Source organism: Salvelinus alpinus, chromosome 3 (assembly GCF_045679555.1).
Source record: "Salvelinus alpinus chromosome 3, SLU_Salpinus.1, whole genome shotgun sequence".
Lineage (NCBI taxonomy): Eukaryota > Metazoa > Chordata > Actinopteri > Salmoniformes > Salmonidae > Salvelinus > Salvelinus alpinus.
The window spans coordinates 26,265,739-26,289,603 of NC_092088.1; the positions used below are offsets into that span (position 1 = coordinate 26,265,739).

The 23,865-nt window shown below is 41.5% G+C and overlaps 2 protein-coding genes across 4 annotated transcripts in view; one reads left to right on the forward strand and one right to left on the reverse strand.

Annotated features, from left to right (window-relative positions):
• Positions 1–8,700, forward strand: part of LOC139570444 (7-methylguanosine phosphate-specific 5'-nucleotidase-like) — a 17,981-nt gene extending 9,281 nt beyond the window's left edge. Inside the window, exons 8-11 of one of the 3 annotated variants that reach the window (XR_011674068.1) lie at positions 5,825–5,987; positions 6,527–6,727; positions 7,175–7,696; positions 8,095–8,700. Coding sequence is in view for 2 of the 3 variants with exons in the window: in XM_071392329.1 (XP_071248430.1) it covers positions 5,825–5,987; positions 6,527–6,727; positions 7,175–7,291 (481 nt within the window). In the remaining variant the exon portion in view is untranslated. Of the gene's footprint in view, positions 1–5,824; positions 5,988–6,486; positions 6,728–7,174 lie in introns of all 3 variants that reach the window. The other 2 variants (XM_071392330.1, XM_071392329.1) reach the window with 2 other exon arrangements.
• Positions 8,452–23,249, reverse strand: fkbp10b (FKBP prolyl isomerase 10b). Its single transcript, XM_071392326.1, has 10 exons — positions 22,912–23,249; positions 22,187–22,332; positions 21,550–21,739; positions 16,773–16,918; positions 13,505–13,694; positions 13,227–13,372; positions 12,235–12,424; positions 11,845–11,987; positions 9,669–9,832; positions 8,452–9,228 (listed from the first exon to the last, which is right to left on the reverse strand). The coding sequence occupies exons 1-10, from the start codon at positions 23,100–23,102 to the stop codon at positions 9,043–9,045; spliced, it is 1,692 nt and encodes a 563-aa protein (XP_071248427.1). The 5' UTR covers positions 23,103–23,249; the 3' UTR covers positions 8,452–9,042.
• Between the last annotated feature and the right edge of the window lie 616 nt (positions 23,250–23,865).

The following is a 23,865-nucleotide window of genomic DNA, read 5'->3' on the forward strand; positions in this document are numbered from 1 at the left end:
GTGTTGCAGTGATTTCACTTTCTGTGGTAGCTGACGTGTATAGTGTTTACTCATCAGCATACATAGACACACAGGCTTTACTCAGAGCCAGTGACAGGTCATTAGTAAAGATTGAAAAAAGGGGCCTAGACAGCTGCCCTGGGGAATACCTGACTCATGTTGGAGACGCTTTCATTAAAGAACACCCTCTGTGTTCTGTTAGACGGGTAACTGTTGATCCACCACACATGTTTTACTAGCAGCAGATTATAATCGATAATGTCAAAAGCTGCACTGAAGTCAAACAAAACAGCTTCCACAATCCTTTTATCAATTTCTCTCAGCCAATCATCAGTCATTTGTGTAAGTGCCGTACATGTTGAATGCCCTCCCTATAAGCTTGCTGAAAATCTGTTGTTCATTTGTTTACTGTGAAATGGCATTGTGTCTGGTCAAACACATTTTCTTCCAAAAGATTGACTAAGGGTTGGTAACAGGCTTAAGTCTCCCCTAGGTACAGGGATCAGCTTCCTCTCCCCCAATCCTAACCTTAAACAAGTTGGGGAAATGCTGACCCAATATTAGCGTCAAGGGGCAACTTCACCCTACTCCCAACACACCCACACTATGCTCAGTATTAAAAGCGATAGTTCACAATTTTGAAGTTTTAAAGAGCGACTGCCATTAAAAAGCAAAAAATCGAAGCAACCGTCACCCTATTAAAGAAGCCAGGTAAGGACCCACTAGACTGGTTCCCACAGACCAGTAAATTTACTAAAATGTGACTCTAAAATCCTTACTAAGATTTTAACAAAAATAGTTGAGAGGTAGTAACACAATTAATAAATCCAGATCAAACCGGGTTCATTAAAGGACGTCACTCAACGTCGAATATAAGACGACTTCTGAATATTATCAATTACTCTAAAACCCAACTCAAACAAACAGTTATACTATCTCGAGATGCAGAAAAGGCATTTCACCACGTTGACTGGGTCTTTTGCAACGTTAAAGAAGTTTGGGGGAGCATAAAAAAAAAAAAAATGGATAGAGTTGATATATTCAAGTCCAAAATCATCTGTTAGAACTACAATGAGCAAATCGTCAAGGAGATTGCCTCTCGCCACTCTCGAACTGGCAGAAGCGCCATAAACATTCATGGTTTGCAGGTGGGGCCAAATGAACACAAGATATCTCTATATGCAGACAATGTCATCCTGTACATAAGAGGCTGAGACAACGATTCCAAATATACATTTTTATTTAACCTTTATTTAACTAGGCAAGTCGGTTAAGAACAAATTCTTATTTTCAATGACGGCCTATGAACAGTGGGTTAACTGCCTGTTCAAGGGCAGAACGACATATTGTACCTTGTCTGCTCGGGGATTTGAACTTGCAACCTTTCGGTTACTAGTCCACCACTAGGCTACCCTGCCGCCCCAAATGAATAAGTGAATAATAGTGCTATATCAGGCTTTAAAATTAACGTTGGTAAACTATTGCTATGGTGACATTTGGTGATGCACCCTCAAGTATCAAAGACAAGCATGCGTTACTTGTGAAAATATTACGTCAGACTATGGGAAACTATATGCTTTGAACTACCCCCGCGTGATTAGTAAAATCACTGAAGATCAAGACTGTTGGATGCCCCTCCCTATATCTCTAGCAGGTCGGGTTGTTTCAGTGAAAATGTGAATCAGTTGTTTCAGTGAATAATGCTTTATCTGTTTTCAATGCTTCCTGTTAAAACCTTTACTCGCCTAAATGCAGCAATAGGCAAATTTTTTATGGTAAAATAAGAAGGCTCGTATTAGTTATAAAACGCTACAGCAGTTCAAAGAATTGGGTGGGCTTGGCCTCCCTAACCTTAAATCATATTACTTAATCACACAGCATCATGGATTCAACAACCAAAAGGATTTGTCATGGCTTGAAATGAGAGTCAATATTGTGATATGTCTTCTCTCTATAGCAGACCCTATTTCTATTGACAGTATTAAACAAAACCCAATTATTACTCTTACATTGAGGGAGGTTCAACGCCAATATAAACTGAGTAATGACATTTCTAGATACTCGCCTTTATTCCACAACCCAGCCTTTCTTCCTGTTACTATGTCCCAAGGATTTAGGGAATGGGAAGAGTGCTTGGTAGAGTCTCTCAACTATTCAAAGACTCAATTTTGAAATAATTTCAAGAAATCCAGGAGGAATTCATTATATCCCACCTAAATTTTTATAGGTACCTTCAAGTAAGGCAATTCATTGTTACAAAAAATGACTGAGCTGATTACTCCTATTGACAAGATGATTGAATTACTTCATTTAAAAAAAAATATATATATTTCACCTTTATTTAACCAGGTAGGCTAGTTGAGGACAAGTTCTCATTTACATCTGCGACCTGGCCAAGATAAAGCAAAGCAGTGCGACACAAACAACACTGAGTTACACATGGGATAAACAAACGTACAGTCAATAACACAATAGAAAAATCTATATACAGTGTGTGCAAACGTAGTAAGATTAGGGAGGTAAGGCAATAAATCGGCCATAGTGGCAAAATAATTACAATATAGCAATTAAACACTGGAGTGATAGATGTGCAGATGATGAATGTGCAAGTAGAGATACTGGGGTGCAAAGGAGCAAAATAAATAAATAACAGTATGAGGATGAGGTAGTTGGATGGACTATTTACAGATGGGCTATGTACAGGTGCAGTGATCTGTGCGCTGCTCTGACAGCTGGTGCTTAAAGTTAGTGAGGGAGATATGACCCTCCAGCTTCAGTGATTTTTGCAGTTCGTTCCAGTCATTGGCAGCAGAGAGCTGGAAGGAAAGGCAGCTAAAGGAGGAAATGGCTTTGGGGGTGACCAGTGAAATATACCTGCTGGAGCGCGTGCTACGGGTGGGTGCTGCTATGGTGACCAGTGAGCTGAGATAAGGCGGGGCTTTACCTAGCAAAGACTTATAGATGACCTGGAGCCAGTGGGTTTGGCAACGAATATGAAGCGAGGGCCAGCCAACGAGAGCATACAGGTCGCAGTGGTGGGTAATATATGGGGCTTTGGTGACAAAACTGATGGCACTGTTATGGACTGCATCCAATTTGCTGAGTAGAGTGTTGGAGGCTATTTTGTAAATGACATCGTCGAAGTCAAGGATCGGTGTGATAGTCAGTTTTACGAGGGTATGTTTGGCAGCATGAGTGAAGGATGCTTTGATGCAAAATAGGAAGCGGATTCTAGATTACATTTTTTATTGGAGATGCTTAATGTGAGTCTGGAAGGAGAGTTTACAGTCTAACCAGACACCTAGAATATGTGGATAACTACAAATACCTAAGTCAGAACCGTCCAGAGTAGTGATGCTGTACGGGCGGGCAGGTGCGGGCAGCGATCGGTTGAAGAGCATGCATTTAGTTATACTTGCATTTAAGAGCAGTTAGAGGCCACGGAAGGAAAGTTGTATGGCATTGAAGCTCGTCTGGAGGTTAGTTAACATTGTGTCCAAAGAAGGGCCAGAAGTATACAGAATGGTGTCGTCTGCGTAGAGGTGGATCAGAGAATCACCAGCAGCAAGAGCGACATCATTGATGTATACAGAGAAGAGAGTCGGCCCGAGAATTGAACCCTGTGGCACCCCCATAGAGACTGCCAGAGGTCCGGACAACAGGCCCTCCGATTTGACACACTGAACTCTGTCTGAGAAGTAGTTGGTGAACCAGGCGAGGCAGTCATTTGAGAAACCAAGGCTGTTGAGTCTGCCGATAAGAATGTGGTGATTGACAGAGTCGAAAGACTTGGCCAGGTCGATGAATACAGCTGCACAGTATTGTCTCTTATCGATGGCGGTTATGATATCGTTTAGGACCTTGACGTGGCTGAGGTGCACCCATGACCAGCTCGGAAACCAGATTGCATAGCGGAGAAGGTACGGTGGGATTCGAAATGGTCGGTGATCTGTTTGTTAACTTGGCTTTCGAAGACCTTAGAAAGGTAGGGTAGGATATAGATATAGGTCTGTAGCAGTTTGGGTCTAGAGTGTCTCCCCCTTTGAAGAGAGGGATGACCGCGGCAGCTTTCCAATCTTTGGGTATCTCAGACGATACGAAAGAGAGGTTGAACAGGCTAGTAAATGGGGGTTGCAACAATTTTGGCAGATAATTTTAGAGAGGGTCCAGATTGTCTAGCCCGGCTGATTTGTAGGGGTCCAGATTTTGCAGCTCTTTCAGAACATCAGCTATCTGGATTTGGGTGAAGGAGAAATGGGGCGGCTTAGGCCAGTTGCTGTGGGGTTGCAGGGCTGTTGACCGGGGTAGAGGTAGCCAGGTGGAAAGCATGGCCAGCCGTAGAGAAATGCTTATTGAAATTCATTGGTGGTCCCTTTATCAAGGGGAAAACATTGGAATCGTTTCAAATGATTATCACAATATCCTTAACATGCTAATATTATCTTTAGATAATCTTAGGAACTCATGGCAGGTGGAATTACAGGTGCAGATATCAGAGGAGAGTTGGGGGAATATGGAAAACGCTATATAAAGCCACGACATGTAACCGACCAAGGAAGTTTCAATTCCAAGTACTAGATCGTTTTTTTGATCCCTGATAAACTTAATAAAATGAATAAAGGATTATCCACTATGTGTTGGAGACAGTGTGGACAAATAGGTACTTGATCACATATATTTTGTCAATGTCTGAAAATCTAGTATTTTCGGTCTGAAATTCACCATGTTATACAGGACATCACAGCTATTATTATTCAACCAGACCCATATCATCTCCTCCTAGGTATTGTTCCTGTGGATACATTCCAATCCTCTCCAGTTCAAGTATTAGATGATCTTTTAGCAGCAGCAAGGAAATGTGTGAAAAAATGAACTTACACCCTCAAAAGATATGTGGTTAGGTCTATGCGGGGAACTTCCTGACATGGAGAGAATTCCATCAATCTTGAAACATAGACAGCGTAGGTATGAAGGTGTCTGGTCAGAGTTCCTGACATATCGTACTGGTCTTATTCTGTAATTTTTTTTGTTTTTGTTTGTTTCTGGTGTTTTTCTGTGGCTTAATCCAAATTGTATTCTTATTCAGACACTTGAAACATTTGCTCTATATAGCCAAAATGTACCCTTAATAACATGTGAATGTAATTACGCTCCCTTGCAAGGATACATTGTGTATGTATGGTACATGTTCTTTATGTGGTCTTGAATAAAAAATGCAACAAATCCCTTTGAAAACAGCCTATATAAGTCAAACTGTGACAGTTTGACAAACTTAGACAGTGAGACAGACCCGCCCAGCAGTTTTGACTTAGTCTACATAAGACAACACATCGCACATTTTTTTAACTTGAGAAATACTGCATCAAACACCTTTTATTTAGTTGTAAAATAGTGCAACTTAAACATCCGCGGTAAAAATGTATAAACTAATTACAGATTTCTTAGATTCATTCTGGGGATTTTGAGGATGTGAAATAGGCTGCCTTGTCTCGTGGGGGACGAATATCAGTAACCAAACACACCTACAAGACTGAAATCTAGTTTTTCTGATGAGCAACAGAAAAACACACATGCAAATCGGCGTGTTCAGTGGCTCGTTAACCTTATATTCCATTTACCTAGTGGAGGTGTTGGTTATTTAGCTGGATCCAACATCTTCGTGTTAGCATTTTTAGTGCTACTAGAAATGCTAGTGGAAACGGATTGTCTTTATCGGTTACATCAGTGGTGGGGGGGTAAAGAAGGCAGGAAGATAATAGAAAATGGGATACTGATGAATAGGAGAATTAGCAATGATGATATTTCCCCCTCCCTGTCTCTGTAGGGAGGGCTACAAGGTGTTCTTCGACCGGCTGCAGGAGCAGCAGGTTCCTCTGTTGATCTTCTCGGCTGGCTTGGGGGACATCCTGGAGGAAGTGATCAGACAGAACCACGTCTTCCACCCCAACGTCCACGTCATCTCCAACTACATGGACTTTGACCAGAGCGTACGTTTCTTTCTTGACTGTTTGGTTAATTTGGACATTTTCAAACCAGTCTAGCATCGAGTCTAATTATGTGTAGTATGATATGTGCCTAATGCAGCGTTTCCCAAACTTCCCAAGGGTGGGAAAGTTTTGGATTTTTCCCTCACACTACAGAGCTGATTGTAATAACGAACTCATCAAGCTTTGATTATTTGAATCAGCTGTGTAGTGCAAGGGAAAACACCAAAATGTGCACCCCTTGGAGTCCCCCAGGACTGAGTTTGGGAAACGCTAGCCTAATGCCTATGGAACTGCTAAAGTGATAGTTCACCCACATTACAAAATGACATATTGGTGTCCCGAAAGCAGTCTATGTACCGGGAGATACAGCAATCCACACTTTGGTTTTGTTTACCTAATCACTTTCACCAACTTACAGCATTTTTGGCCTTTAACCAATTTAAGTACACGTTATGCCCAAATTCACAAAATGTCTCACGTTTTTCCCCCCCAAACTCAGCAATCCGTTGACCACAAGTGCGACCCATGTCTTCCTGCAGGGTGTACTGCGGGCATTCAAAGGCCAGTTGATCCACACGTTCAACAAGCGAGAGGGCGCTCTGCTCCACGCGGCCCACTTCAGGGAGCTCAAAGAGCGGCCCAACGTGCTACTGCTAGGGGACTCTCTGGGAGACCTCACCATGGCCGATGGGGTGGCCCACACTCAGCACGCCCTCACCATAGGCTTCCTCAATGACCAGGTGGGTGTTGAGGTGTGCTGTATTTGTCTTTGTGTTGCCTTTTGCAAACCTGGAAGTGGTGAGGATTTAAAGGAAGTCCGTTTTGTATGTTGACTTCCGATAAATGTTGTACATTTCCCACACACCCACTTAAAAGCCAAAAGTACACTTACTTCTACTAAACTTCATGAAATATTCCTTCAATCTGTTAGTGCTGCTCACCTGTATTCCTAACCGTGTATGTAAGGTGTTGAAGCACTGTGTTAGCTGGATACTAGGGCGGCAGGTAGCCTAGCGGTGAAGAGCGTGGGGCCAGTAAACGAAAGGTCGCCGGTTCAAATTCTCGAGCCGTCTAGGTGAAAAAAAATCTGTCTGTGCCCTTGAGCAAGGCACGTAACACTAATTGCTCCTGTAAGTCGCTCTGGATAAGACTAATGTAAAAATGTACTGACTGTTCTGTTTGGTCAGGTGGAGGAGAGGAAAGAGTCATACGTCAACTCATACGACATCGTCCTGGTCAAGGATGAAACCATGGACGTCCCCAACGCCATCCTCAACTACATCACCACTGCGCCGGCCAAGTGAACCGCCGTGAGGACGCAACGAATCACGGGCCAAAAGTTAACCTCGGGTCAGGTTACTTCCCGTTTGCACAGGCGTCAGGAATCAACCGCCTTGATGGCCGACATCACAAAGAGAGGAAATTGACCCTTTGTTGACCTTTACAGAGCTGCACGCACCGCAAGCAGCTCCTTCCATTTGGAGAAGTGGTTGATTTTGTAACTTTAAGTTAAAGGCCAGTATTCTGATCTCGCTTTGTCAGCTATGCGCCTTTTAAAGGTAATTTCCGATTGAGCCGACATGTGCGGCATTTACCGTGAATGCCGTCTCCGCGCGGTTATGGGAGAAGGTTATGACGCTATTCACTTTATTTCCCAAGGCGCAGGGCTGTGTAACGAGCATACACTGTATAAGCTGCTGTATCGCCCAGTAAGTATTCTAACACGTGAGAGAGTTGATCAGTGATAGTGTGTGTGTGTGTATATGAGTCTTAATCTAAATGTATTAATTTGTGTATATCTATACCCATCCTCTAATTTGTGAGGCGCAATTATTTTGTGATTGTCAAGTGTGGATGCTGCACTATGCACATTTGACCAAATGTAGTATATAAATGTATTTATTTGGTTGAACAAGTACTGTAACAGATGAAATGGTTACCTCACGAGTCACTGTGGGAGTTCAGTGGCAAATGCTTATGCTGCTAGGAAAGCTTTCCTTGACAATTAAAGGGATAGTTCACCTAAATGTAATATGTTCATGCAAATTATGACATTTGGGAGAAATGTCCCTCTAACCACTATTTTGCTTTTTTTTTTTTTTTACAGAGGTATTGGTTTCCTTGTAGGCAGGTACTTTTAAACTGGATGTCTACATAAGCTGAGATTTCCCGGCATCCTAAAACAATATTGAAGAATAGTGCTTTAACTATTGTTCACATTTCGATTGTATGTTTTGCCTGTATTTAACCAGGTATGTCGTTGAGAACACTTGTCTTTTGCATTACCAACGTACTATCTCAAGACCTAACGAAGAGTGAAGACAGTTGTGAACAAAACAAGATGTGTTATTTTGTGGTTTTTAATCTACATTTTAAAGACTTTCCAATACTGCCACCTAGCGGGCATGTTCAGTTTATAACATTTGATTAGTCTGACAATCACACCCTGCAAAAAAAAGAGATGTTTATTTTTCTAAAAATGGTTTTATTGGTGTAAACATCAGATCAGGAACATACGGTGCTGGTTTGGTTGGTTGATTTGTCAACACGTAATTTTTTTAAACTTTTTTTTTTTTTTACATCACTTTATCAAACATGACCAAATCATGCAACACAAATATTACTCTTGTAAGACTCTTTACCCACCATCTAAAATGTATAACACCTGTTAAGGGATCACTGTATAAAAAAGGGTCTCTCTTGGAATATTTTACGGTGTGTGTGTGTGTGTGGTCCATCCCTGAGAGAGAGAGGCTGTGGTCCGATTCTCGAATATTCGAGTAGATCTACCCTTGTCACCGAACTGTGCACTTGTTCACTCCAATCCAATGCTTTATATTATAAATCCACGAGGTGGAGTGAACGAGTGCACACTTCGGGGCGGAGAATTGGAACTAGTGTGTGTGCGCGCGTTAGACTGACTGATCTACAAATCACTTTGTATCCTAAATAATTACTCATGATTATTTGTAGATCAGTCAGTTTGCTCAGTCGGTGACCAATTGCTGCACAAAATGTATGTCCTTGAACACTACCAACGTGTGCACTCTCCTCATCACAACTCCTCGTGCATCCTCTCTTTGTCCTCCTCCACCTTCAATTTGAGCTCCTCGGCGAAGATGACCCCATCCTTGTTGCGGTCCTGGTTCCTGAACATGTCAGCAATGATCTCTTCAGGTTCCACCCCCGGCTTCATACGACCTTTGCCCTCCGCCACCTGCAGCATGATGAACTCTCCAAACTGGATGAAGAGAGAGAGAGAAACGAGAGCGTTGTGAAGAAGAGTAGCAGCCATGTTTAGTGTGAGTCATGACAAATGACAGCTTGACCGTTGTCTTACATGAACATGTCTGCAGAAGCACTTTGGTCTGGCTAAATAGCACATGAAATCCCAATCAAATATGGTAATCTTCAAAGGGGTGGGTTTTTTGTGTACAGTCAACTCCTAATTAATGCAACCACTTGGGACTAGTGTGACACCGTGCAGGTGGGCACTAAACCAGCGGTCCAGAGTATGCAGTTATCAAGAGCTATAAAACGAATGTCATTGAATTGGGACTGACAAAATATATTGCACTTAAATGGAGTAGACTGTACTTTATAACTCCCATCAATATTATTTGATGGTCTGATCCATCTATTTTCTACTAGTCTATTCCAGCTGTGCGGTAGATAGCATACCTCCTCTATGGGCACCTCTCCGTTCTGATTTATGTCCATGGCCTGGAAGAGCTCCAGCGGGGCGTCCTCCACCCACACAAACAGGTAGCCCTCCGGCACGCCCTTCTGCAGGTCCATCAGCTCCAGCTCAAAGTGAAGCACTGCACTGCCTGGCACACCAGTGGCTGGAGGAGAGGAGGAGAGTGAGTGTGAAAGAGCAACACCGGTATGTGTACCTGGGTAATACTTTATTGTAGCCCTCCTTTACGCATGCCTTTATAACAGCTACATAAAACACAACATCTGTCGGTTCTAATGTCAATGCAGCTGTTATAGAGGCTTTATGGATACATAAATAAGTGGGGCTACAGTAAATTATGACCTGCACCTGAAATGCCTTTATGCAGGAGTGTCTCACTAGTGCAGACATGTGTGAACATGGTGTCACTTTGAAATGGAACGGTATCAAACACATGGAACCCAGGTGTAGACTAACAGTGAAATGCTTACTTACGTGCCCTTCCCGAACCATGCAGAGACAAAAATAATAGAAAAAACAATTTTACATACACTTAGGTTGGAGTCAATAAAACTCGTTTTTCAACCACTCCACAAATTTCTTGTTAACAAACTATAGTTTTGGCAAGCCGGTTAGGACATCTACTTTGCGCATGACAAGTAATTTTTCCAACAATTGTTTACAGACAGATTATTTCCCTTATAATTCACTGTATCACAATTCCAGTGGGTCAGATGTTTACATACACTAAGTTGACTGTGCTTTTAAACAGCTTGAAAAATTCCAGAAAATGATGTCATGGCTTTAGAAGCTTCTGATAGGCTAATTGACGTCATTTGGAGGTGTACCTGTGGATGTATTTCAAGGCCTACCTTCAAACTCAGTGCCCCTTTGCTTGACATCATGGGAAAATCAAAAGAAATCAGCCAAGACCTCAGAAAAAAAAATTGTGGAGCTCCACAAGTCTGGTTCATCCTTGGGAGTAATTTCCAAACGCCTGAAGGTACCACGTTCATCTATACAAACAATAGTACACAAGTATAAACACCATGGGACCATGCAGCCGTCATACCTCTCAGGAAGGAGACTCGTTCTGTCTCCTAGAGATGAACGTACTTTGGTGCGAAAAGTGCAAATCAATCCCAGAACAACAGCAAAGGACCTTGTGAAGATGCTGGAGGAAACAGGTACAAAAGTATCTATATCCACAGTAAAACAAGTCCTATATCGAAATAACCTGAAAGGCCGCTCGGCAAGGAAGAAGCCACTGCTCCAAAGCAGCCATAAAAAAGCCAGACGACGGTTTGCAACTGCACATGGGGACAAAGATCATACTTACTGGAGGAAAAAGGGGGGGGGCTTGCAAGCCGAAGAACACCATCCCAACCGTGAAGCACGGGGGTGGCAGCATCATGTTGTGGGGGTGCTTTGCTGCAGGAGGGACTGGTGCACTTCACAAAATAGATGGCATCATGAGGGAGGAAAATTTTATGTGGATATATTGAAGCAACATCTCAAGACATCAGTCAGGAAGTTAAAGCTTGGTCGCAAATGTGTCTTCCAAATGGACAATGACCCCAAGCATACTTCCAAGTTGTGGCAAAATGGCCTAAGGACAACAAAGTCAAGGTATTGGAGTGGTCATCACAAAGGCCTGACCTCAATCCTATAGAAAATTTGTGGGCAGAATTGAAAAAGCGTGTGCGAGCAAAGAGGCCTACAAACCTGACTCAGTTACACCAGCTCTGTCAGGGGGAATGGGCCAACATTCACCCAACTTATTGTGGGAAGCTTGTGGAAGGCTACCCGAAACATTTGACCCAATTTAAAGGCAATTCTACCAAATACTAATTGAGTGTATGCAAACTTTTGACCCACTGGGAATGGGATGAAATAAATAAATCATTTTCTCAACTATTATTCTGACATTTCACATTCTTAAAATAAATTGGTGATCCTAACTGACCTCAGATGGAATTTTTACTATGATTAAATGTCAGGAATTGTGAAAAACTGAGAAAAAATGTATTTGGCTAAGGTGTATGTAAACTTCCGACTTCAACTGTATGTGATTGTGCTATTATACTCCCGCTGGTGCATTCTTAGTTGAGTGAGCGTATTGTTTGTATTTTATTGTTGCCCTGTCCCCTGATGGCCCACGGTGAACGTCTTTCTCACCCCCTTTCTCTCCGTGGCCCAGGTGAGGGGGGATGATGACAGTCCTCCTCTCACCCACACACATGCCCCTCAGACCCTCGTCCAGACCGTCAATCACTTTGTCCGCCCCCAGCACCGTGTCCTGCAGGTTGTCATAGTCACTCCTGGGCACAAGGGACATAAACACAGGTAAGGGAATGTAAAAACAACATATGGAGCATGTCTGTCAACTGCAATGTCTTCAATCTTTATTTCCTTTCCAACGACGGCCGTTTTAGAGATACGATATCATCAAAATGAAGTACACAACAAATGAATTAGACCGTCAATACAAAAGGATCCACATGAGGGTTTCAATCGGTTTTCTTCCGTTTGGTGCCTAATGAACACGACCCCGGGCAATGTACTCACGAGGAGAAGAGTCGGGTGCCGTCCAGCAGAGAGCAGTTGTAGTGGTAGTGGATTAGATCGTCCACATCGCTGGTCAGGTTACACACCTCAGGCTTGTGAGTCACATGAACCTCCACAGAGTCCTTGGGGTTGTGGAAGTCGATGACATGGATGTCGAAGACCAGCACGGCCGAGCCTGGTATATCCTTACCTGGTACGGCAAGACGGAGAGGTCAAACTGGGTTTCAGTCAGTAATATAAACTATTGTATAATTTGACATATAATGTTGTGCCTAAATTATAGCTAGCTATTGGGCTATCTGTTACATTTTAGACTAAATTAATCATATTTATACATATTTCACACAGGTATGCACTTAATAAATCATACATTTAAGGTGTATTCTTCCCACACAAATAGGATTTAAAAAGGCCCAATGAAGCCATTTTTATATCAATATCAAATAATTTCTGGGTAATAATGAACCTTACTGTAATAGTTTCCATTAAAATGTACAGAAATGTCTTTTTAGCAAAAAACTACTTCTCAAGCAACAATTATGCTAGGACTGACAGAGTGGTCTAAGTGGGAAGGGGAAACTGAAAACTAGCAGTTATTGGTCTATTAACTAATTTACTGCCTGGTGATGTCACCAGGGAAGCCGAAACTTCCGCCCATGCAAACCTGGCGATTAGAAGGTCCTGTCTAGATTGTATTTTCAACCAGGAAATAACAATGATCATATTTAATCACACTTTTAGTCTTTAGTTCCATCAGCTGTTATACAAAACACCGGAAAAACATAGTTTTGACTGCACTGGGCCTTTAACATGTAAATCATTCAAATGAGAAAGCTTACAACCCTGACCGCTAACTACTCTACTGTAACTACCAATAAAAGCTAACTACCTAACCAACCTACTATAGCTACCAATAAAAGCTAACTACCTAACCAACCTACTGTAACTACCAATAAAAGATGCCCCTCTATCTGCCCTGGACTAAGCCACACCTGCTCCCTGCTCTCCATAGGCCATGTGGGGGGGCAGGGTGACCCTCCTCTTCTCCCCGATGCACACCCCCTGCAAGCCCTTGTCCATGCCAGAGATCACGTAGCCCATCCCAATGTAGGTGTTGTACGTGTTGTTCCGCTGGTAGCTGTAGAGAGAGGAGGGATTCGATATGACAAGCAATGACAGACATTGTCAAACAGTAATCACTCAAGAAGTATTTTCATTATGCCATTTTAGAGTACTGAGACGCAGCCTATAACAACTGGACATTGCTCACCTGGTGTCAAAGGTGACCCCGTTGAGGAAGGTTCCATTGTAGTGGTAGCGCATGTAGTCCCCGGCCACAGACTTGCGCTCGCACGACTCGGGCACCACCTGGTTCTCCACGATGATGTCATCCTTGGGGTTGTGTAGGTCAGCCAGGAGGACATTAAACACCAGGGTGGCCTGGGACGGGATCTCTTTACCTGAAGGAGATCGAAGCAGTCAGTCGAAAAGGCTGTACAGAGAAGCAGTATGTCTGTCTGATCGTCTAAAGAGGAATCAATGCTGATTGACGGCTGCAAATGCACCAAACAATGAAATGGTAATGGTGGTAATTCGACTTACCCCCACACCAGGGTGTCACCAGTGTTTTTAATGTTAACGTTAGCTCTAGTGTTCTTGTGTTTCCAGCAAGAGTGTGACACACAATATCACTCCCTAGAAACACAACTTCACACAAAATAATCCTCAGATAGCTTTTCAGAATTCATCGATAAATTGGCCCACATGGAAAACTAAAGGCATAGAAACCGTAAATGACATGGTAACAGGAAATACATTTATTTTCACGGCAGAATAAAAAGTAATTTTGGACTGACCAATGGAGATAGTTTCAAATACAAGCAACTTAAAAGTTACATATCATGAAATTATGATTGGACATCAGAGTAACCTTATTTGAGTCAGAAAAGGACATTCAGATGATAGGAAAGATCTACAAAACCTTGCAGAGAGCATATCCAACTGACAATCTCTTAGAAGAAAAAAAGCGCCTGTTCAACCTCTGGAGGCTGAAAAAATGTGGCTTATCACCTAAAACCCTCACTAACTTTTACAGGTGCTCAATCGAGAGCATCCTGTCGGGCTGTATCACAGCGTGGCACGGCAACTGCACCGCCCACAACCGCAGGGCTCTCCAGAGGGTGGTGCGGTCTGCACAACGCATCAGCAGGGGCAAACTACCTGCCCTCCAGGATACCTACAACACCCGATGTCACAGGAAGGCAAAAAAGATCATCAAGGACAATAACCACCCGAGCCACTGCCTGTTCAACCCGCTTCCATCCAGATAGCGAGGTCAGTACAGGTGCATCAAAGCTGGGACCGAGAGACTGTTAAATAGCCATCACTAGCACAGAGAGGCAGCTGTCTACCTACAGACTTGATATCATTGGCCACTTTAATAATGTTTACATATCTCGCAATACTTATATGTATATACTCTATTCTATATTATCTATTGCAACTTAGCCGCTCTGTCACTTCTTATCCCATTCCTTTACTATATTGTGTGTATTAGGTTTTGCTGTGGAATTTGTTAGAAATGACCTGTTAGATACTGCTGCACTGTCGGATCTAGAAGCATAAGCATTTTGCGACACTCGCAATAACATCTCCTAACCATGTGCATGTGACCAGTACAATTTTATTTGATTGGGGAAAAAAGAAAAATAGAAAATATTCTAACCAAGATTTAAAAAGAACTGATGTTGGCATAAGATGGAGTATAACTAACGAAATGATGTACGTTTAATCCAGTATAAACTAATGTATAGAATTTATTATACAAGAGACAAAATTCACAAATTCTACAGCGTCATGTCTCAAGTGTAGACCTAATAATGACTCAATAATCCCGGCTTTTAGGGAATGCTATACACTTTGGAAGTTGTGGGTGGAGCTAGAAAGTTGGCTGTCGGAAGTATTACAATATCAACTTAGTTTTAATCAATCTGTCGGCATATTTCAAGACATGACATATGGGGCTGTAATGAGATACCCAAATGGGCTGGATGGTTCTTTTCTCATCACTCATTTTGAAGAAATAGATACTAAAAACTTGGGGCGGCAGGTAGCCTAGTGGTTAGAGCGTTGGACTAGTAACCGAAAGGTTGCAAGATCGAAGGTAACAATCTGTCGTTCTGCCCCTGAACAAGGCAGTTAACCCACTAGGCCGTCATTGAAAATAAGAATTTGTTCTTAACGGACTTGCCTAGTTAAATAAAAATAAATAATCAATCAGCCATCATTGACACAATGGGAAAAATCTAACGATTTGTTATTTAAATATTGAAATAGCATGGGCGACTGAGGAAAAACAAATTGGTACAATTTAAGACGAAGTGGCAAACAATAATGCAGGGTGTGAGCAGGCAGGTCAGGGCAGATGAGATGTAGTCATTGTTTGTATGTGTCTGTAAATTATTGTTCGTATGTATAAGTTTGTTTTTGTAATGTAAAAAAAGGAAAGGAAAAAAATATTATTGAAAAAAAGGAGTATGACACAAGACTACTTATGAAATAATTTACAAAAATTACACCTTTTTTAAACATTTTTTAAAGACACTATAGACTTGTGGCGAACAAAATCAACAACCTCGACATCATTCAAGTCTGTTGCTTTGTGAGGTGTTATGTAAATGCCAGCTGAAAAGTAACCAGGGCCTTGCCTTGGCTCCAAGCTAAGGCAAGGCCCTGGGTAAAACACTGGGGTAAATCCTCATTGGAAATGTGGCATAAATGCATTCCAACAGAGCTTACATAGAAGCAGTCTGTCTAGACTTTGGATACATATAGACTGGGTGTTATTCAATAAACCAACCAGATCAATCAAACAGGTGGCAAATACAACATACAGTACACAGATGGGAGGGATCGCTGAATCTGACTGCTGTTTACAGACTGTTTTTCAGTCTATTTATGAGGACCTATAGGTAGAGAGATGTCAATGCTGATTAAAACAGGTTGAGGAATCAATTAAACCCTTCAACACAATCTATTTTTTAAATGATTTCTTACCAGTTTGGAAAAACCGGTCGTAAATTTAACCAGGGTCATATTCATTTGTGGCCTTGTGGTTAGTGTCCGCCCTGAGATTGGAAGGTAGGCATTCGATCGTCCGAGTCATACGAAAGACAGAAAATTGGACATGCGATAGACTAGCGTCCTGTCCAAGCGGTGTACTATACATCAAGCTGCCTCACCCACCAGAAACAGGAGATAGGCTCCTGCTCCTATGAGGTGATCCGGCCTTGGCTCATGCAAGGCTACTTACTTTACATTCATCAGGACACACCGTAGTAAAACGGTTTGCAATGGCAAACGAAAATTAGCATTTCTTATTGGACAAGTCCCGGTAGTTCCTCCCTGTTTAAGACCCTCCCGCTTTCTTCCGTTCTCTGCCTAATGAATATGACCCGTGTAAAAAGAAAACATGAATAATCCCACAACCCTCCCACCTCTCGCATAACTCTATCCCCTCCTTCCATTCTTGTACTTACCAGATCCTTTCTCTCCATAGGCCAGGAAGGGTGGAATAATTATGTTTCTGGTCTCCCCCACGCACATGCCCAGTATGCCCTCGTCCATGCCTTTGATCAGCCAGCCCTCCCCCACCAGGCTGTCGTGGGTCTGCCCCTTGTTGTAGCTACGTAGGGCTCACACAAGCGCAAAGTCAAACACACATCCTCCTCCTCCTCTTAACACACACCTGGATAACACAGTACAGACACACACACACACACACAGACAGGACTGTTAATTTGGAAGGAAGTTCAGTTGACTTCAGGGTTGTGTGATATTTGGAACCATTCATCTTCATGATTTGCCTGGAAACCTGACATTGAATTGCATATAATTCTAAATTGGCTGAAATGACTGTTTAAATCAGGAAAACTTCCTCTCATGACCTCTACAAGCAAGAATGTTCAATAAAATTATATTTTAGCGTACTTTACCAGTTGTCCGTGCGATTGGTTATTTACGGAGCTAGGAATCTGAGACAATATATCCCCAGGAAAGTATAATTACATCAACTTGTCAAAGCGCTGGTAGTGCGTTCAAATTTATATCACCTGAAGGATGCGCAGAACCATGTAAACATGTGTCTCGTGCATATATTTTTATCTTGTGAGCATGCTTCAGGTGATAGCAATCTGAACGCACTACCAGCACGTTGACAAGTTAATGTAATTATACTTCCCTGTGGATATATTGTCTCACATTCCTACCGCTGAAAGGACCAACCGCACGGACAAAGTACTTTCAAATAGAATTTTATTCAACATTCTGGCTTGTAGAAGTTGTGAGAAGTAACTTTCCTGATTCAAACGCTCATTTCTGCCCGACGTAGAATTCCATGCAATTCAAAGTCGGGTTTCCAGGCAACGTCATGATGTGAAATAAATCCCAGCTACAGTAGCAGCAAATCATTGGTAGTCATTTAGTCGCTTGTTGTCAGATGATGCCCCTCTTGTTAGTTTCAGCAGTGGCCAAATGTAACACTGTCGAATGTAGCAACACTTAATTTGAAGGGTATCGACATAAGGACATAACAACCACAAGTTGTAGTTTTCTTTATGTCACAGTATCAAACATCAACATAATTGCAATGTACAGTGCCTATAGAAAGTCTACACCCCCTCGAGCTTTTTTCACATTTTGCTGCCTTATAATATATATATAAAAAAAAAGAAGAGGATTACAATTTATTTATTTTTATCCTACAGATCATGTATGACATTCCTGGGAGTGTGTAAACTTATATTTTGTATTACCATATAATTTGTGTATGTTCTCTATAGTTATGTACTTAAATGTATCAATTGACCAATTCGGCACATTTGGGCAGACTTGATGCAAAATATTGTCCAGTATTGCAATACTTCACTGGATTGAACTGTACATTGCGCACACACATACTGCTGCCATCTAGTGGCCAAAATATATATTGCGCCTAAACGCAATTTTATATTATGGACTTTCTATTGCATTTGAAAGATGATGAAAAAAAATAAAAACTCATGTTTTTTTGTTTGTATTATCTTTTACCAGATCAACCTACTCCACGTTTTCAAAGTGAAAGAAAGTTATAGAACATTTTATATAATTCAGAAAAAATGTATAAAAGTGAAATATCATAATTGGATAAGTCTCCACCCCCCGAGATACTTGATACTTGGTGGAAGCACCTTCGGCAACCATTATTTGGAATAGGGATCTACCAACTTTGCACAACTCTTAGGGGCAACATACAAATGAAGTCAGAAGTTTACATACACCTTAGCTAAATACATTTAAACTCAGTTTTTCACAATTCCTGACAATTAATCCTAGTAAAAAAATTCCCTGTCTTAGGTCAGTTAGGATCACCACTTTATTTTAAGAATGTGAAATGTCAGAATAGTTGAGAGAATGATTTATTTCAGCTTTTATTTCATCACATTCCCAGTGGGTCAGAAGTTTACATACACTCAATTAGTATTTGGTAGCATTGCCTTTAAATTGTTTAACTTGGGTCAAACGTTTCGTGTAGCCTTCCACAAGCTTCCCACAATAAGTTGGGTGAATTTTGGCCCATTCCTCCTGACAGAGCTGGTGTAACTGAGTCAGGTTTGTAGGCCTCCTTGCTCGCTCGCACACGCCTTTTCAATTCTGCCTACACATTTTCTATAGGATTGAGGTCAGGGCTTTGTGATGGCCACTCCAATACCTTGACTTTGTTGTCCTTAAGCCATTTTGCCACAACTTCGGAAGTATGCTTGGGGTCATTGTCCATTTGGAAGACCCATTTGCGACCAAGCTTTAACTTCCTGACTGATGTCTTGAGATGTTGCTTCAATATATCCTACCTCATGATGCCATCTATTTTGTGAAGTGCACCAGTCCCTCCTGCAGCAAAGCACCCCCACAACATGATGCTGCCACCCCCGTGCTTCATGGTTGGGATGGTGTTCTTCGGCTTGCAAGCCTCCCCCTTTTTCCTCCAAACATAACGATGGTCATTATGGCCAAAGTTCTATTTTTGTTTCATCAGATCAGAGGACATTTCTCTAAAAAGTATGATCTTTGTCCCCATGTACAGTTGCAAACAGTATTCTGGCTTTTTTTATGGCGGTTTTGGAGCACTGGCTTCTTCCTTGCTGAGCTGCCTTTCAGGTTATGTGGATATAGATACTTTTGGACCGGTTTCCTCCAGCATCTTCACAAGGTCCTTTGCTGTTGTTCTGGGATTGATTTGCACTTTTCACACCAAAGTACGTTCATCTTTAGGAGACAGAACGCGTCTCCTTCCTGAGCGGTATGACGGCTGCGTGGTCCCATGGTGTTTATACTGCGTACTATTGTTTGTACAGATGAACGTGGTACCTTCAGGCGTTTGGAAATTGCTCCCAAGGATGAACCAGACTTGTAGAGGTCTACTATTTTTTTTCTGAGGTCTTGGCAGATTTCTTTTGATTTTCCCATGATGTCAAGCAAAGAGGCACTGAGTTTGAAGGTAGGCCTTGAAATACATCTACAGGTACACCTCAAATTGACTCAAATGATGTCAATTAGCCTGTCAGAAGCTTCTAATGCCATGACATAATTTTCTGGAATTTTCCAAGCTGTTTAAAGGCACAGTCAACTTAGTGTATGTAAACTTCTGACCCACTGGAATTGTGATACAGTGAATTCTAAGTGAAATAATCTGTCTGTAAACAATTGTTGGAAAAATGACTTGTATCATGCACAAAGTAGATGTCCTAACTGACTTGCCCAAACTATAGTTTGTTAACAAGAAATTTGTGGAGTGGTTGAAAAACAAGTTAATGACTCCAACCTATGTGTATGTAAACTTCCGACTTCAACTGTATATCAATTGTTTCTGTCAAAATTGCTAAAGCTCATTAAATTGGGTTGAGAATCATTGATGGACAGTAATATTCAAACCTTGTCTCTGATTTTCAAGCAAATTTAAGTCAGGACTGAGACTAGAGCACTCAGGAACACTCAACACCTCTTGGAAAGCCAATCTGGTGTGTCTTTGGCATAAAGATTGGTGTAATTGTCTTGATAAAAAATAAATAGGTTTTCAGAAGACTGAGGCGGATTTTCCTATAACTTCTTTTCCTGGGCTTTGCTCTCATATTTATTTTGATCCTGACAAACTCCCTTGTCCTTGCTGATGACAAGCATACCCATAACATGATGCTACCACCTCAACATTTTCCCCCCTAGGATTTTTCCTTTTTTCCCCTTACAGGCTTCCTTCTGTTCACTCTTAATTAGATTAGTATTGTGGAGTAACTACAATGTTGTTGATCCATCCTCAATTTTCTCCCATCACAGCCACTAAACTCTGTAACTGTTTTAAAGTCACTAATGGCTGCATGGTGAAATCCCTGAGCGGTGTACTTCCTCTCCGGCAACTGAGTTAGGAAGGACGCCTGTATCTTTGTAGTGACTGGGTGTATTAATACACCATCCAAAGTGTAATTAATAACTTCACCATGCTCAATGGGATATTCAGTGCCAGATTTTTTATTTTTTTTACCCATGTACCAATGGGTGCCCTTCTTTGCGAGGCATTGGAAAACCTCCCTGGTCTTTGTGGTTGAATCTGTGTTTGAAATTCACTGCTCGACTGAGGGACCTTTAACACCTTCTCATAAAGCAACAGACTTGAATGATGTAGAGAATTGTATGTGTGGGGTACAGAGATTAGGTAGTCATTCAAAATAATCATGTTAAACACTATTTATTGCACACAGTGAGTCCATGCAACTTACTATGTGACGTGTTAAGCTAATGTTCACTCCTGAACTTATTTAGGCTTGCCATAACAAAGGGGTTAAACACTTATTGACTCAAGACATTTCGCATTTCATATTTTTATTACTTTTAAAAATGAATTGAAAAATGTAATTTCACTTTAACATTGTGGGGTATTGTGTGTAGGCCAGTGTCAAACAAATCTAAATGTAATCCATTTTAAATTCAGGCTGTAACAACAAAATGTGGAAAAAGTCAAGGGGTGTGAAAACCTTCTGAAGGCACTTATGTCGGTCTACGTAAGACATCCTATGTCAACTTGTGGTTGTTGACATGTGTTATGTATGGCTTATGAAGTCCTTATGTCTGTACCCTTTAAATAAGATCTCACCCTGATTTCACAATGCATTTATTCATCAAATAAATCCAAATGGGTCGAAATTCACTCCACGCTACCACTGGGTACCTTACCATCTGTCCACCCTGACCCTTATGCTTTCACTCCCTGTCCAGGAGTGGACTCACCTGGAGTCGAAGGGGGTCCCATCCAGAAGGGTACCATTGAAATGGTATCGCACAAAGTCTGTGCGCTTCACAGAGCGTTTGCAGTCCCGGGGACTGCTGACGGTTTCAGTCACGACCAGGTCAGCCTTGTTCCACATGTCCAACAGCATCAGGTCAAACACCAGAGTGCTGTCGGGAGGGACCACATCACCTGACAGTGGATAAGTAGTAAAAGTACAATAATACATTCAAATAGACAATTAGATGAAAAAAAGTCAAAATGTTTATACGCCTTTTAGATGTTTTGAATGTTTTGAATATTTGACTTATTTTTTATAATGCCTCAATATGAGGGTGCTGTAATTGCATTTAATACTAACATTACATGTCCTTGTTATAACCATTTATAAGGCCCTATATTGTTAAATCAACGTATTTGTTTTCCTATATGGCAATACAATGGCTAATAAGTCAAGTTCATTATAAGACATTAGGCACTAAGGCATTAGAAGCAGTTCATAAACACTTATGACAAGTATACACCAATTTTGTCAAATTTAAATCACCAAATTCCACTGTGGTGGCCATTTTAGCTCTCATTCTGTTGATTTAAGGACATTACAGGGAAAAGTAAACGATATAACTCGGTGTAGAGTACCTGCTCCAAGACTGCCATAGGCAAGGTGTGGTGGCACCGTGACTTTTCTCTTCTCGTTGACGCACATGCCCAGAATCCCTTTGTCGATGCCAGCGATGAGCCGGCCCTGGCCTGTCTGTCCTATCGACGCAGCTCCCCTCTCATAGCTGAGCAGGCCAGGACATGAAAGGATGACAGAGTTAGACAGCAAATAGTAGGCCTATGCAGAAAGAATAGGGCAATAGGCTATTTCTTGGCATTCATTTGTAATGAAGTTGATGCATTACAATAATAGTTATTCCCTTTGACGAATGAGTATCTTAGTTCATTCAACTGCTTTTAGTTTGTAACCATTTCAAAAGATGGCCGTGATTGCGTTCCATTCTGCAAAGCCTGTAGCCTACCTATGCTATACGAAAGGCAAGCTGCAGTCAAATAATTTTCCATGTTTTGCATATAATTATTTAGCTTTATTACATACATAATATGTACGATACCCAATAGCCGGATACATAATAACATAATTGTCTTTATTTTAGGATCGATGGCTACAAAGTAATGCACGCATTTATGGAACTTCAGTCAGGACTGCAGAATATTCTAGCCTACAGATGACTATAATAACCCACTGTGTGCTACACAATTTTTGCAAAAGGCTACATCAACAAAACTTAATAACGGACATCAACACATTTTTATTCAGTGCTTAAAAATCTTGACAAAGATGATTATTATTTGTATCTTACCTCGAATCAAATGTTTTTCCATCTTGGAATGTCACATTGTAGTGATAACGAACATAATCCCCACTTTTTACTTCTCTGGGACAAAGTTTTGGTATCGAATATCTGTCCACGACTACATCTCCAATTGTGGGATTGCATCCAACGTACGACCACGTCTTCAGCAGTAAAAATAAAAGGCTGCTTGCAAACATTATAAATAAGAATGAATCTTGATTAAAAAAAGTATTAAACTATTTCTATAAGTAATTTATAGGCCTGCATCAGTCTTGAAACACACTCATTCACTCGTTTCTACACTACACTAAACCCTGTATACGGAGTTGCACAGGATTTTTCCTAAAGAAGAGGGGGGGGGGCTTCTCTCCCTCTTGGCAAGGAATGTTGTAAACGTGGACAGTCTCCAGTTTGCAGTGGGATTGCTCAGACTCAGCGCGTAGATGAGCAGCGGCCGTTCTATGACTTGCTTTCACTGTCAGTGGACCTATAGGTCTCTCCTATGCAAACAATCAATGCCAAACTCATGTGCAATGAGCATTGTCAGAGCATGTGGCTCGAAGCATAAAGACGTTTTGAAAGTTATTGGCTAGGGAGAGGCTGTAACAACACTCCTGACCAGTAAAACAAATGACCAAAATCTAATGTTTAACCAATTCTGAAATTATATATAGTTTTTCAGGTCAGGAGTGTTCGTATAGACTTTTCCTATAGGGTTATCCCACTGCTGCCACCATTTTTTAAATGTAACCTTTATTTAACTAGACAACTAACCATTGCAGTGATTCAATGAGGGGGAATAGCCAGGTCCTGAACCAGCTATTCTGCAGTCAAGGTAAGTGCACTACCTCCTGTGCCATTCAGACCTCTTGGTAGAGGCAATGGTATGCTTAAAGATTGAGTTGAATTACTTTGATACATTTCCTAAACAGATAGGCATACATCCTATTTAATCCATCT

Excerpts from the sequence above, each read along its gene's own strand:
- fkbp10b (XM_071392326.1), bottom strand. The coding sequence starts at position 23,102 with ATGTTTGCAAGCAGCCTTTTATTTTTACTGCTGAAGACGTGGTCGTAC. Across the intron at positions 16,919-21,549 it reads GGGACCCCCTTCGACTCCAG|CTACAACAAGGGGCAGACCC; the intron begins GTGAGTCCACTC and ends AGCCCTACGTAG. Across the intron at positions 11,988-12,234 it reads GGCACCCGACTCTTCTCCTC|GAGTGACTATGACAACCTGC; the intron begins GTGAGTACATTG and ends CCTTGTGCCCAG.